This window comes from Nyctereutes procyonoides, unplaced genomic scaffold (genome assembly GCF_905146905.1).
Source record: "Nyctereutes procyonoides isolate TBG_1078 unplaced genomic scaffold, NYPRO_anot_genome, whole genome shotgun sequence".
NCBI lineage: Eukaryota > Metazoa > Chordata > Mammalia > Carnivora > Canidae > Nyctereutes > Nyctereutes procyonoides.
In genome coordinates, this window is record NW_026575049.1 from 49345082 (window position 1) to 49361472 (window position 16391).

Sequence of the window (16391 nt, forward strand, 5' to 3'; positions counted from 1 at the left end):
AACTGATGCTGAAGTGGACTGAACCACAGATATGTCTCATCCAGGCGCTCAACCAGCAGTGAGTGCAGGCACTTTGCAGGGCTCTGGCGACTGTGCTGGGAACATGAAGATGCAGTCCCCATTCCCATGGAGCTCACGTGAGGGAAACAATGCACTCAAGGAAATAAACAAGCGGAGTCATTACAGGTTGTGGTCATTGCCACAAAGGGAATGGCTGAGGTGACTGAGATTCAAGTAAGGGTCGGTGGAGGGGTGTGCGTGGCTGTGGGCTGCTTTAGACAGGGTGGCCAGAGAGAGGCCTCCCTGAGGAAGAGGGTTTGAGTCAAGGATCTTAATGACAAGGGGTCTGTTCTCCAGGGAGTGGGGACAGCCATGTGGCACAGGTCTCAAGGCAGGAAAATGCAGAAAGAGACCCCTGACTGTGTGGCTGGATGGACAGGGAAGTAGTGACAAAAGAAGGGGGCAGGGATGAGGGTCAGCTCCAGAGTGGGAGCCAGGCTCCTGGGCTCCACTTTGACCACCATGGAAACTGCCAGGGTTAGCGAAGGGGTTCTTCACTGAGTGTAACAGCAGAACAGATCAGAGGGTATAAGAATGCCAGATTCAGCTGCCTCTGATGGTTTGGGCCTGGTTTTAACAGTTTTTAACAATATGTTTTAACAGTTCCATATGGTATCTGAAAGAATTTGTTCAGGTTGCCTGGCTGCCTGGGGCCATGATTCACAAATTCCTCTCTCTGCTCACTGATTCTTTCATCCTTTGACCAGAGGGTATTGAGATGCTAGAAAGGTTGGGACACAGGAGGGCTTCCAGGCCCTGCCCTCACGAGGTATCCATTGTGGAAGACAGATCCTCACAGTGGGGCCTGTGCCAGGACATCGAGGCAGGAGATGGCCTCACATGTGAAGCACCCAAGGCCTACAGGTCCAAGTTTGGCTTATGAGGGGGTGCGGTGAGGGAGGATGCGAACTGTCCGGTGGAGACCCCAGAGCACCTCACACACCACGCCAGGAAGCATGTTCATGGGGCGGCCCTGAGGAGTGCAAGGAGAAGGAGAGTATCGTCTGACTTACGTTTTGTATAAAAACGCCTGCTGGCAAGGGTTTGCTCCCGAGTGGAAAGGGAAACATTTGGTGTGCAACGGCCAGGACTGCAAGTTTAGACTTCATGGGCTCCAGCTGCCTTTGCTTCCCAGGATCTCAGACTAGAAGGGTCCTTGGGGATTAGCTCATCCAGCCGTCTCTTCTCATATTTGAGGACAGCAAGCTCTGAGAAGTGACTTTCTTGAGGCTGTCACTGTTCTTGGCCCAATCTGTACACTGACCAAACCCCAAATAGCCATTCTAAGTACAGGTTGATTGACGGCCTGGGGAGGGACAGTGGAGGTGGGCGGGGGGCGGGGGGTAGGCATAAATGTCATGATGGTCAGGGGTCCATCCCACTCACTGGGGACACAAGTCAAGGCCTATTTTCCATCAGTGGAGGTCAGGGTAGTATCTGGGAGTATATCAAGTGTTAAGAATGTGGTTTCACTACCGTGGATGAAAAAAAAAAGTAATTGGACACAATCATGCAGTCAGATAAGTTATTCTGCTGGGATTCCAAGTCTTAATGTACAGGTACGGCCCCTGGCTATGTGTTTTGGCTGCAAAGGGGTACTGTTTCACACCTCGGATTTCCAGCTGCCAGTGTGGTCACCAAAGCCTGCTCTCTCCAGACCAGGGGTCATCGCTTTGGTCAAAGCAGCATTGTCTACTTATCAGTTACATCTTATGACCATGTTGCCAGGAGCCCAAAACAGCCACCACCGCAACAGAAGGACTGTGTTCTCAATCCCACAGAAGGGCAGGCGTGTAGATACAATCTTTTCTCCTCCCCCCGCTCACCTCCAAACAACATAGCAAAGTGATTCAGACAGAGCATGGGAGTTGATGTCAGGCAAACCGACTATGTCACTTACCACCTGTGTGTCCAGGGCCAGGGAACTATCCCCTGGACCCTTTAAAAATGGAGGCGATAATAGTCCTGCCACATTCCTAGGCCGTTAGTGAGATTAAATGAGATAATGCATTTAAAGACTTAGATGGAGCCAGTACATAAAAGCATTTGGAAAAAAAGAAAACGGTGGTTAACTATTCTGTCCTAAATGATTGAGCCTTTCCTATGAAAAAGCTGCAAGATTTCGCTGCAGACTGGCCCAGCGTGAAACATTACCACGGACTCTCAGGTAACAGCATAGCAATGGAGAATTTGAAATCATTTACCTTGGCTCTGAGGCAAATTACACTTTTCTATTTGACAGAGAGGCGTGAGGTACACTCTCCTAGGCTTCGCGCTTGGGGTCCTATCTGGCCCAGGGTGGCACTTGCGTGACCTAGGGAGTGGTCACCACAGAGGGAGCCAGGAGGAAGGACACCAGCCGCTCACCAACATTTGCCACAACGTCAAGGGGTGTGCTATACTGAAGGGGAAAACTGTCTTTCTTTGCATGTATTATTCAGTTTACGAAGGTGTTCAGCAACATCTGCCAGAAGAGCCTGTTTTCCCATCTGATTAACCACAATCATGTGCTAGTCTCCACTATTTGTCCAAAAACAAGCAGAGTTTCTTCATAACCAACCCGGAGGGCCTGCTCTGTGGTGATCCAAATACTTGGCATCCTGAGAAGTAATCTTTCTAATCTCTTATCTTCAAGTAAATGGAAGAATTTGCTGTCGTCTGTGTGGCGTTCGGGCCTGAGCTTTGGGGAATTAGCATGCCAGAGAAATATAGCAGTGAGCCTACCAGGGAGAGGAGGGCATAAAAAATATAGAGCCTGGGCAAAGGAGACAGGGATCTCTTCTTTTGGGATGAGTTTTCAAGTCAAGCAAAAAAAAAAAAAAAAGACTTTTTTTTTTTTTTTCAATTTTTTCTTAGGTGTGAAGGGCCTCCTGTGTGCCAACCTTTTGCTAAATGCTAGTCGGTTTCCAGAAGAGTTTTCTTGGCCCTTATTCTTGAGGCATCTATGGAATTGGGAAAATACAATTTCACAAGTAGGAAAGGATGATTTTTTCCCCCCCAGATAAGATGGCTGAGGTGCAGGGGTAGGAAAGCAGGACTGCACTCAGCTTCTGCTGCTCGGGTCCCTGCTCAGGAGCCTCGGGAGTCTTGGTGTTCCCCCCACCTGGCCCCACCCCCGACGTTCCTTACATGATGATACCTCTCTGCCCAGGGCTGTTGTTGGGAGATGAGCGATAAGGGGTGATAGCACACAGTGAGCCACAGAGCATAGGGACAGATTCCCGCTGCTGCACAACTCCTCCCTGGCTTTGCAGAAGGGCCTGGGATGGTTGCTGAGCATCTGGAAGCTGTCACAGCAATCCTGACTGGTGACACCTGTGCTACTCCCCCACCCCCACCCCCGCACTCCCTCAACCATCCCAACTACCTTTGCTTTCTCTCCTGGGGCCACTGGTGTTTCCCTGCTTGCAAGGTGTCATTCCCTAGACCAGGGGAGAGGAGTCTTGATTTTCTCCCTGGACTGGGTGAAAAGTTTCTTTCTGTCTCTCTCTCAAGTATTATTTGACACTTTCTCCCATATGTTATAGTGACATATGCTCCCTATTTTTCATCCCACAGAGCCTGTCTCTGTGGTTTTTACACACTAGGAACTAATAAATATTTCTCAAATATGAAAGAGTTTTTGGGGGTCCTACTGACCTGCCCCCACAAGGCGTGTGTATTGTAAGAAATGACTATTGGAGACCCCTGGAGACTAGTAGAGTCCTTTAGTTACTCCTGGAGTAACTACCATGTATCAGGCACTGTTCTAGAACTTTCATATGGATTACATCATTCAATCATGGCAATATTATCCCCATTTTACAGATAGGGAAACTGAATCTCAAACATATTTGGGACTTTCTTGACGCTCTTTTGAATTTCTGGAAGTAACCTGCACCCCTGCCTCAAGGGAGTCTTGGTTATACCATCGTGCCCCAAATCACTCCTTCCTTGTCAGCAACTGTGATCTCTCAGGCTCCGTATTCCCCTTCTCACCAAGAAGCCCGCCTTTTTAGACCCAAAGGAATTTGGGTCCCAGCAGCAGATAGAGATTTCCAGCTCATAGATCTTACATTTGATCTGAAAGGTTGTTTCAGGCAGTTGTGTAGAGTTAGCCCAGCACCGCATCTTACCAGCCATGTGAGCCTGAGTGAGCTGCTTACCTTTCCTGAGCCTCGATTTCCTAAGATGTTTAAAAAGGTGGGTTAATCGTACCAAATGTCAGCAGGGTTTGTGTGGTCAGGTTTCCTGTCTCCCAGGACAAATGTCATAGAGGACATTCCAGGCAGGTGCACCCTTTCCTGACAGCCTTGTTCTCAAATTCCTATTTGGCTTAATGACCTGGGCCAGACCATCTTGGAGACTTGATCACTGTTTAAGACTTAGAGCAGTAGTTGTCTACCAGCAGTCCTGCAAGGGGCATTTGACAATGTCTAGAGCCATTTTGGGTTGTTAAAACTGAAGGTGGGGGGCATTGATAATAGTATCTAATGTGCATAGGTCCACTTGCTACTAAGCATCCTACAATGCACAGGACAACCCCCCACAACAAAGAGTGATCCAGCTGCAACTGTCAATCCAGCTTCGAGGCTGAGACACCCAGGAGTAGAGGGCACTGCCTGTTCCTTACCATCTTTCCTCCAGCTCACTGGGACCTCTGGAAGCTGGGAGAGAAAGGGAGTTTCCATGGAAGTTCTCACAAGTCCTCAGTCTAGTGGAGAAGACACAGTAAAGTAGCCTTCAGTGGGGTTCTGAGTGACAAGGGCTATGATAAAAAGCTGTGAGGAAATGCTGGTAGTGCTGAGAGGGACCCCCGCCCCAAATCAGAGATTAACAAACACGCTCACTATTGTCACTGTTCCTTAGCATTGTTCTTAAGCTTCTAACCAACACAGGCAAAATAAATAAATTAGAAATGTAAACACCGAAAAGGAAGAAGTAAAAAAGATCATGAGTTACAGATGATTTGGAAAATCTAGGAGAATCAACTGGAAAACTCCTTTGCAAAAATAAAGAACATTCATATAGTGGCAGGGCATAAAATGATAAGGAGAAATTAGTAATTAGTACATACATATGCAAGCAGATAAGTGATATGATGGAAGAAAACACCCCATTTGCAATAGGAATTTAAAATATAAAATAACAACTTAGATTCCTTAGAAGTGGGTTCAGGCACGATTATCCTAAAAACCCCAGACAGCAGTGCATCCTTTAAATAAGAATGAAGTTTATTTTTTTTTTCATGAGTGTTATCTGGTGGTGGGAAGTCCAGTGACCATTCCTGGGACTTGGTCCTTTGCTTTATGGTTGAAGGTGGGTACTAGGCCTCCAGGCATTATATCCTCATTCAGGCAATAGTTAGAGGAAGGAAAGAGAAGAGTAAACCTCTTCCTTTTGAGATTTAACACAACTGACTGGCTAGAACTTGGTCATATAACCACACCCAGCTGTAAGGAAGGCTTTGAATTCCAGTTTATAGCTACATCATTATGTGCAGGGCTTCAAAAAAAAAAGACAACAAAACAAAACAAAAATGATGTTCTCTTACTAGGGAAGAAAATGAAAATGAGTATTGGGACAACCAACAGGCTGCCATTAAATATAATAAGAAATGCACAAGATCTATAGGACAGAACATTAAAATGCCCCAAAAGGACACAGACAAGGCTTTAATGAATAGAAAGACAAACAATATTACTGGATAGGAAGACTCAACATCGTAAAAATATCAATTCTCTCTGAGTTAATTTATAACTTTAAACATGTTCCCAATAAAAACATCATCACGATTTTTTTAAAACAAGACAGATGATTCTAAAGTTCATATGGAAAAATAAACAAGAGTAGCCAGGAAATTTTGAAAAAGAAGGAGGCAACCAGCCCTACTGGATGTTAAAAAATGTATCATAAACCTACAGTGATTTCAAAAGTGTGGTATAGATCAACATCATTGAAAGACGAGTGCAGAAATAAGTCCAAATACTTATAGGGAGCTAGAACCAGTATTTGAAAAGGGTGGTTGGTTCAGTCAATGAGGAAAAGGTGGACTATCCAACATGTGGGATTGGAAATAGAGTTGGATCTCTACTTCACACCTTTTATCAGGCCAAATTTCCCAATACATCAAAGACTTATGTTTATAAAATGAAAGCATTAAAATACAAGGGGAAACCTTGGGAGAATGTTTTTGTAACTTTGAAATGGGGGAAGCCTTTCAAATTAAGACATGAAACCCAAAAACCATAAAATAAACCACTATAAACAATGTCAAAAATTAAACTGGGACAAGAATTTGCATTTCTTATGCCATTCAAAGTTCATTTCCTAACATAGAAAAAGCTCCTTAAAAAAAAGTTAGAAACAAACACCATGAAAACAAAAAAATGGCAACAATTCACATGCAAAAAAAAAAAAAAAAACCAATATCTTTTAAATAAATGAAAAAACGCTCAAACTTGCAGAGAAACTTAAGAATATACTGAGATAGGAGCACCTGGGTAGCTCAGGCGGTTAAGCATCTGCCTTCAGTTCAGGTCATGATCCTAGGGTCTTGGGATCAAGCCCCATGTCAGGCTCCCTGCTCAGCAGGGAGTCTGCTTCTCCCTCTTCCACTCTCTCCTCTTGTGCTCTCTCTCTCTCTCTCAAATAAATAATATCTTTAAAAAAAAAGAAGAATATATCAAGATACTGCATTCACCTTTCAGACTCCCAGAAACTTAGTAACGTACCATGTTGGGAAGAAGGCATTATTCCCTACTGCTGATAGAAGTGTAAATCTTTCAGCTCTAAGGAGGGCAGTTTGGCAACATCTATCAAAATCCACATTCCTGTTCGGATTCAGATTTCTTTTCTAGAAAATAGGTACAATTACCTTCATGTATCTATAAGCTTATTCACAGCAGTGCTGTTCATAATAGCACAATACTGGAGGCAAGCTAAATGTCCCCCAATAAATATGGTAGAGTGTTATATAGTCACAAAAAAGAATTAGGAGCCTCTTTATGTGCTAAGACAGAAAGATCTCTAATATATATTAAGTGGAAAAAGTCAGGTGCAAAAGAGTGCATGTAGTAAGCTCCCAATTAACTAAAAGGGGGGACATGAATATATAGTCACACGTTCTTATTTGTGCATAAAGTGTGACCAAGATAATACAAGAGGAATGAATAAAATACAATTGCCTATAGGAGGAAAAGTGTCCGGAGCACAGATGCAGGAGGGGGAATTTTTACTCTATGTCCTTTTATACTTTGGATTCTAGATCACATGAAGGTATTACCTGTCGAAAAAAAATTGAATGAAACTATTAATTTAATGAGTAAAAACTAATCTTATTAACTCATATATAGGGGAAAGGATTTTGCTGTATTTTTTTTCCATTCTTAAAAAAAATGACCCCATTCCTTAAAAAATGTCCCCAGTCCTCAAAAGTACGCTGTCTTTGTATTTGAGGACTGATAGGGATTAATAACTACGCAGAGGTCCCTTTTTGCAAAGGTGTCAGTCCACAAGTTCGATGAGTACCTACTATGTGCCCAGCCCCTGACCTGAGTACCAGGTGGAAGTGTGGAAGCAGCAGGCCTTTGTAGGGTTACAGCCACTTCCTCCATGAGGGAACGGAGTTAGAGGGGAACCAGGGATTCTGTTTGCCCACCTGCAGACATGGGAGTCCTTGAGGGGCCAACCCGTGTGCCCTGCTCAGTTACAGCCCCTCCTGGGAAGGAGAAAAGCCCACTCATCCTGTCGTGCAAGCCAAGCCCTCAGAGCCAGTAAGGCTGAGAAAGGATTGTCCCTGACCTTCCCAGGGAGGCTTTAGAGACTCCTCAGGGGTCTAATGCCAGCAAGTGGGGACATCCTGGGGCAGGATCCCAAAGGGGAAAGTTGGGACTCCAGGGCAGCAGTGCTGCTAGGGAGGAGGGAGGGAAAACCAGGAGGGCCTGAGCAGCAAGCAGAATTTCAGAGACCCCATCCTCCTTCAGCAGCCCTTTCCTCCCACGCCCCCTGTAGGGGAAGGATGGCCTTTCCTCCAAGGGAGCAAGCCTGGCCCTGGGTGGCCTTGGCTTTTCCATCCGCTGAAACCCCACTCCGGAGCTCACTGCAAGCCCAGTACCAGTCGTGTTTGGTCCCAGCTGTGGGTTTTTTGTTTGTGTGTGTGTTTGTTTTAATGAGACTGAAGACTTCCAGAGGAATCAAGTTTTAATAATGGGATTTCTGGGCCCCACGGGAATTTCCAGCTGTACTCGTCTTCCCCGTCACAAAGGAAAGGAACATAAGTCACTGTCTTTTCCATGGGATTTGGTTTCAGGTGGGGGAAGCAGAGCTTTAGAGAAATATAGCAGAGGGGAAATTTGACGAGGTAAGTAGTGGCAGGATTCCTGGCATCAGCAGTGGGACCGCATGAAGACATGGTTTGGCCTAGGGCCTCTCTTCCCCACAGCGAGGGGCAGCTGCCTGTGGACTGCCTGGCCCTCACGGTCCCCCTGGGCCCTCAGCATGGGGCAGCTGCTTCCCTCAGGGAGAAGAGGGGACAGGATTGCAGGAAGGGGATGGTGTGCATCTGAGCCAGGACAAGGGCAGACAAAGAGCAGATGGGGAGAAGCCATTCCATCTTCTCTTGTTCCAACTAGGACGCCTAAGCAGAAGGAGATACCGAGCTGACTTTTCAGAAGGGCAAGGTTCAGGCAGGCTTGGAATCTTCCAGACCTACTCCATTCCTACAAAGTGGAATGCCCCCTTCTGACACGTCTTTAAAAGAGAGGGCTTTGAGAGGTAGCATGTAGGGTCCTTTCTCAAATCAGGGCTGGTGGCTGACATTGGAAGAAGTCCCCAACGCGAAGGCAGGAAGGGGAAGGAGTGTAAGCACACAGGGGCAAGAGTACCAGCCTTTGGAGCAGGGGACTGAGTTCAAGTCCCAGTTAAGTCAACCCCCTTGTCACCTTTCAGAAATCACCTATGTTCTTCCGGCTTCCATCTACTGACTGCTGCCACGATCATAGCAAAGCATGCTCCTCTGAACCTTCGGTGTTGTTCAGAACATGAATGTGGTTTGTTGACCACAGAGGTGCTTTCCACCTTTGTTATGCTGTTCCTAATACACGTGTTGCCATGGCGATCATTGTGCGTGCGGGTGGGTAGGGCAATTCTAGATTTAAGAGGTGTGAGGGGCTGTAGCTCAGCAGGGTGCACGGTTCACCCCCCAGAGACTCCCACATTTGCAGGCAGATAGACAAAACCCCTGGTCCCCTCTAACTCCGCTTCCTCGTGGAGGAAGTGGGTGCAACCCTGTAAAGGCCTGCTGCTTTCACACACTTTCATCTCCGCCCTTCAGACAAGCAGGAATGGGTCATCCCGATTTGATAAACAAGGTAACATAGACCAGCAAGGTGACTTCACCAGGGCCATGCCACCATCGGGATTAAAACCCAGGCCAGGGATCCCTGGGTGGCGCAGTGGTTTGGCGCCTGCCTTTGGCCCGGGGCGCGATTCTGGAGACCCGGGATCGAATCCCACATCGGGCTCCCGGTGCATGGAGCCTGCTTCTCCCTCTGCCTGTGTCTCTGCCTCTCTCTCTCTCTCTCACTGTGTGCCTATCATAAATAAATAAAAAATTTAAAAAAATATATTTAAAACCCAGGCCACCCATGCCCACGTCAGTGTCCCTCTCCCTTCCCTCCCACCCTGGCTGACGCTGAGCCTTGACCACACACGGTGGCCAGGGTGGCAGGTCAGGGAGCCCGGTCCCAGTGGCTCGGCTTGGTTGGGCTCGCTTTTCTTTCTGCAGTTCACAAGCATCTGCTTAGAACAGCATATTTTATGAGCTTTGCTTTTCTCAAGAAGTCCCAGCTGTAAGCGGAAACAGGGCCGCAGGTGCAAAGCAGGCAGGCCCTGAAATGCTTCCTGCCCCACCTTTGCACTCAGGCCTGGATTCCTGATGGTGGCTGGAGTTCAAGTCCAGAAGCCAGCAGGATTGCAAGAAAGGCCCCCTCTTGCTCTGTGTGCAGGGCAGTAGGCCTTCTTTGCAATACCTACCCACCCCTCTCCAGCCCAGAGTGGCTGTTGAGGGAGGTCCAGGGTGGCCACCTCCATCTGATGGTCTGGGTCCTTCTATGGGACAAGTGTGGGCTTTGCAGATTTGGTTGGTAGGGGGATTCTTACCCAGAACTTCAAATTTTATACAAGATCTTAGCACCCCACGCTGTAAAGCAGGACGTAAGAGAGCTACTCTGGCTGAGGCCAGCAGGCCCCCATCCCCCAGGACCCACACTCACTGCACAAAACCACCTGGACTCTGTAGGCCCTGGTTGTTGCCACCAGCCTGTCTTCCCTCCTGTCCCCAGACCCTTACCCCCTTTGCCTCCTGGCCCTGTGAAGACTGGTAATAGATACAAGTTATGCTCACACAGGCAGGTCTCCTACTGTCCTCACTATGAATTTCAAACTCCTCTTGCATTCTAGGCTCTTCGGGGTTTCAACATGACTGTCTTGCCCCACCATTCACCAAGGCCCAATTCTCTGGTCCCTTCACTGCCTTTGACACCCACCATGTTGGCTTTCCCTTCCCTCCCACCTCCTCCCTTCATGCTCTTTCCAAACCTGACCATCTTCCCAAGCTTCCCTTGAGAGTCACGTTTTCCTGAAGCCCTCCCAGCCTTCACCAGCCATCGGTGGTCTCCCTGTGACACAAGAGCTCACATAGTCAGCGTTGTGTAAAGTAGCGTCAGATTCTTATGTGGTTTTATCTGAGTCACTAATGTTAAGAAGCATCAGTCTTGTCCCTCCAGCCAATCCCTATAGATTAACTCATTAAGGAAGGGAGATAAGTTGCTTATTTCTCTCATGTCAAGGTCTAAAAAATGTGAATTTTGGCACACAGTACAGCTTTAATAAATATCCACTGATTTTGTGAAACCGCAGCGGTCTTGAGATATTCCTGGTGTTACTGAAGCTCCTCCTTCATGGTAGAGAGAATGGAGGCACCTTTGGGGGTCAGCCAGTGTGGGCGAGAGCCCTGGCCTGAGATTGGTTGCCAGCAGTCAAGCCTCCTCAAAGGCTTCTGTAGCAGATTTCCCTGAGATGCACAGATCTCTCCCTACTCAAGGAGGCCCTCGTGGGATGGCTGAAGCATTAATCTTGTGGGTCTGGGCCATCTTGCAGGGATTTGAAACTGGACAACATCCTTCTGGATGCAGAAGGTCACTGCAAGCTGGCCGACTTCGGGATGTGCAAGGAAGGGATTCTGAACGGTGTCACAACCACCACCTTCTGTGGAACTCCTGACTACATCGCACCTGAGGTAGGACCGTGCGCAGGGAATCACCTTCTCCTGCCAGGGTGGAGGCAGTTGGGGGGCGGGGTTGTTCCCTTGCACTGAGGTCACCTCGTGGTGCTGGGCAGAGGTGCTAGAAAACCGGAGGGAGTCTAAGGGAGGTGGGAGAGGTGGGAGGGTAGAAGGCTTACTGATTTCTCCATGAGAAAGTGGTGGTGATGGAGGAGAGAATGGGCAAACCGTGAGCAACAGGCCATTCCCCACACCTGGGCAGGGCCTCACTGGGCATTACCCTTCCACTTCAGGCCAGAACCACCAATGGAATAGGACCAAGAGAACTGTGCAGACTTGGGTCATTGTTTTCACTTCTTAAGAGCCAGAATAAAGGAGCACGATCGATAAAGGCAGCGATTAGCTCCATCAGCTGTAATGCACCTGCAGTAAAACCAGGAATAATTATTTGCCATTTCTAGTGTAGCAGCGATTCTGCAGGGCAGGTGCGCAGGGTCGAGCAGGAAGAGGAAGGCGTGCCTCGTTATAAAGGTAGAAAAGGTAGATCAGAGATGTTAATTGGGAGCCTCACCGACAGATTGCCTTTGTGAAGTTTGGATGTTTTGTTCAACGTAAAGTGTGTATTTGCCTCGAGTTTCTCAAGTCAATCTTGTCTAGGCTGAGAGATACCTAGTGTGATATGATTAAGATTTGAGACAAAGTATGTGATAGATACTGAATAAAAGTGGCCTTGAGTTTCTGACTGTGTAAAATGGGAAGGAGATACCAACCCCCCAGTCAGCACTACCCGTTGCCCGTAGGTGTTTGTTCACACATTCGGATTGCATTTCGTTTCAGTGGCCATTGTTTGAGCACCTGCTAGACACAAAGCAATGTGAGGATGAAGAATTGACTAAGCACACCTCACTCTCCTACAAGAACTTCTGGTGTAAAGGCAGTGGCCTCTAAATAAACAGCTAATTAAGCAGAATAAATAGATAGAGGAGACAAGATGGTATCCTCATAAGGGATAAGGGAAAGCTTCCTGGGACACCTGCCAGATGCACTGAGTTGTCCACAATCCACAGCATTCCCTTTGGTGGTAGGGGTGGGAAGCATTCCTGAAAACAAGGAGGGTTGAGGTGGGGGCAGGGCAGCGCAGGAGGTTCAGTATTCCTGGGTTCTGAGTCCCTTGGGGCAGGGGCTGTGTTTCTGAGTACTCTCAGGATCCAGTACACCGATCAGGCTCTTAGTAAAGAATGAAATCATGAATCGTTTATGAATTTGTTGAATGAAATCATGAATTTGAACTCGCAACAGTCCAATGTGAGCCAAGACGAAGGGGCAAGAATATTCTTCATCTCCATTCAGGAAAGGAAAATCATATAGCTAGAACACAGGAGTTCTTAATGCTCATAGTAATGAATAAAATTAGGACGGAAGACCAAGGAAAGTGCCTTTTATCCTATGGGATCTATAGATCCATTAAGAGTTTCCCAGTGGAGGGTGTCCGGGTCTCTCAGCCCTGTCCCGGGATGAAGAGAGGCAACAGCAGTATGGCTCAGAAGACAGAGAGTGAGGGAAGGACAGTTGAGAGATTTCTCACAGACCACACAAGACATGGGGGACCTGAGGAAAGGCGTGAGGATAGTAAGTAATAGTTGAATTCCCTTTGGAACCTTTACCTTCACAGAGATCTACAAGCAGAGATTTCAATCAGTCTTCCTTAGCAGGAACACTGGGAATTTAATCTGAGAGGAGAAACCAGTAAATGTGAGGGTCCTCAATTGGGACCTGCTTTATACCGTCTTCCTCATTCTTTCCTTCTCAAAAGAATTCTTGGGTCCAAGTCCTCTGTAAGCTGATGCCAGAGTCAGAGGGTTAACAGGCCAGCAGAGTAGTTAAGGACCCAGCCCAAAGCAAACAGTCACTTTATGATGCACAAAACATCCACACAGCTTTCGTGAAAGGCAGTCCATTGACTCGAGTCACAATGAACAATGCCGACCTCTCTGTTTATGATGAGGCACAGACGCTCTTCCTTCCCATTCCACCCTTGTGGCCACAGTGCAGCACCACCATTGCAAGTGAAATGGCGAACAATCCCGGTCTTTCTGGAGGCAAATTACAGCTGATGAGAATACTGCTACTTTTATCAAAGGCTACTGGGGAGATTCAATGAAATTAGGCCTTCAAAGCGTTTAGCACGGTGCCTGGCCCACGGTGAGCTCTGGGTGATTACCATCCCTGTTGCCGGCTCGTGGGGTGGGTTGGGAAAAGCACAGTCCTACAAGTTGAGATTCCAAGCTGGACTTGACCTCTGATGCTCCCATGTGACCTTAATCAAGTCACAAAATGTTTTAGATGCTCAGCTTCCTCATCTTTCAAATGATGGGAAGAGTAATGCCTGCCCTACCTGCCTCCTCAAGCTGTTTTGAGAATCTAATGAGATTAGAGCATGAAAATGCTTGAGAAACTGTAAGCCTCTATTCAGGTAGGAGGGGCTGTGAGGCCCTCCGCTGACCCTGAAACCACAGACACCTAATGAGGCACTAGCCCTTCCCCAAGGCTTCTCTTCCCACCATGTGCCCTTGGTGAGCCCCTACCGCACCCACTCACCTTTCCACACACCCAGTGCCTGTCCCCCAGGAAATGGCAGCCAGCCCTGGGTATGACTGGTGCCATCAGGCCCATTGCCTGCCCTTCTACCTCAGTTCTGAGCCACTCAAGGGGGTAGCCACTGTACCCGTGCCCTCCCATAGCGTGTGAAGCCTTGCCCTTCTCACTGCCCCATTGCTGATAAGCCGGTTAAGAAGCAGAAAATTAGGGCCAAGCCCCAAAAGAATTTTATGAAAGATGCCACCCAAAATGGGAAGGTTCTGGAGTGGGCCTGGGGAAAGGTGGGCAGGGCTGTTCTGTGGTTTCTGCAGAGCCATCCCATCTGAGCACACATAGGCCACCTGGAGGTGACCTCCCCGCCACCCTGTAGAGGCTCAGAACCCAGATCTGCTAACCTCCTGGAGGCTGGAGGGTGGCCACCCCAGCATTCCTAGCCCTCTGAACCCAGGAGAGAAAGGAACACACCCAGTGAGGCACATAGTGGGCACACGTGGCAGCCAGTGTCCCAAGTACTGGAATTGGCCTGGTCACAGCACAGGGCCCAGAAGCATACTAGAGCCCGTACGCTTGGCGGCTTAGAGATGCCCAGGGGAAACATCTGACCATGAAAAAAAAAATCACTAAAATCATGGTAGTATGTGGAAAGTGGCTGCAGTTCTTAGGTACAGGAAAGGGTCTTAGGATGTCAGAAGAGAGAAGCTGGGGAAGTTCGGGAAAGCTTTCTGGAAGAGGTGGGTAATAACCATGTCCTTGAAACCAGCAGGGCCATGGTGAGCCAGGTGGGGTGCTAGATCCTTCATGATTAAAGGAGCCGCTGATTTTGGCTTTGACTTTGGCACAGAGCAGCGTTATTGGCTTCTCGGTCAGTGGAGCCTATAGCTCTGACCTACAGATACCGTGTGTTCACCGCTGGACTAAGAGACCAAAGAGTCTCAGCAGATTGCCAGCCCCAAGTAATTCCAAGTTGGCTGTGTTTCCTTACATTTCTTTTCATTCTAAATTCAAAGGAATCCTAAAACATGCATGTTTTTACTGTTTTCAAAATGATTTCCACCTAAGTCTTTTTACTTAATCCCAAGCAATCTCTGGTCTGTAGTCTCTAGAAGGGTGTTTTGAGGAGACCATGGAAGATCCCAGTACTCACGTTCAGCCTCCTTTTCCCTTGCCCTCCAGAAATCTGAGAACTGAGCTGGAGCCTTGTTCTGGACAGGTTACCTGAGAGGTTACCTGCCTGAGGTATCCCTCAAGCTGAAGTGACTGTACGTGGCCTTTGCCTTTTGAGGGAAAGTCCTGGATGGACACCCCTTTTAGGACATGCACTTCTGCCATGCTTGTCCTCTCTCACCTTCACTTTTTGAAATTCTTCATAGAATTACAGAGCTGAGAGCAACCTGGAGAAGTCGGCTCCTCTGTGTGTTTATGGATAGCACCCTGCCTAATCCAGCTCTGATAAAAGGAGAAAATAATTATGGGATGGAGACCTCACTTCACAAACCCTTCCTTAGCAGTGGGGCCAGCTCAGCATTTATTTCTACTCCAAGCCAAACACATATCATTGACCTGCTGCATCCTGTATATACGCAGAGACCAAGTATTTGGTTGGTTTTCATACCAACTTCCAGTTATATAGTTTTGTATCTTGCAATGTGTTTTAAAAATCTTCCATCTTAATTAATCTTAGGAGGTTCAGCTGAGAATCTGAGCTTCATTTAATGACAAAATCAAGTGAATGGTTCACGATCACCCAGAGAATTTAGCACCCAACTCGCGATGGTAGAGAAACACCCTGGCCTGTCTTCTGTGTCTTGCACAATAACACACGTCCTGTGCTCCAGGAAAAAAAAATAGGGTTGGAACGATTATTATTTGCTTTTCAAAAGGTTATGCAGCTTCTTTAGGTAGCATTCCTCCCAGACATGGAAATCATGATTCAGTTTGTAAAAACTGCAGTCCCCACACATCATTATGCAGGAAGCTGATGGCACAGAGTATTCCAAAGTCATGTGTTGTGCGTAATACATTTAGCATAAATGAGTTTGACTATGCCTTCGGCCAGAGGAAAAGAAGCAAGGGAGTCTGAGAGTGTAGGTAAGAGTAGGGACCATTGACAAAGGCAAAGCCTACTGGATGATCGAGGAGACAATTTGACAGGGGCTATTGCAGTAGAGGGAATGTTCTGATCGTGGGGGCGGAGGGGTGGCAGGGATGCCTCAGATCAAATGAGAAGGCCTGGGCCTGTGAGGCAGGGAAACAAGGGATTTGTTAGTAAGTTTTATGGGAATGGTGAGGAACATCAGAGATGGGTCTTTTTCCAGAATATCCAAAAGCCTAGGCATCCTTTGTCGCCAAAACACAAGAGGATGGGGAGATCTGTTAACTGTAGTTCCTTTTCCAAAAGCAGGGGGCTCAGGCGAATCCAACATTGGGACAATTACAAGGAGGTGCCCGGGAAGCTCATCTTCTGGCTTGG

The 16391-nt window shown here is 47.5% G+C and overlaps 1 protein-coding gene across 2 annotated transcripts in view; it reads left to right on the forward strand.

Annotated features, from left to right (window-relative positions):
* PRKCE (protein kinase C epsilon) overlaps positions 1-16391 on the forward strand; it is a 560172-nt gene that overhangs the window by 439859 nt on the left and 103922 nt on the right. For both annotated transcript variants that reach the window (XM_055328672.1, XM_055328671.1), the window contains exon 12: positions 11200-11338. In XM_055328672.1, the coding sequence (XP_055184647.1) occupies positions 11200-11338 (139 nt within the window). The remainder of the gene's footprint in view (positions 1-11199; positions 11339-16391) is intronic.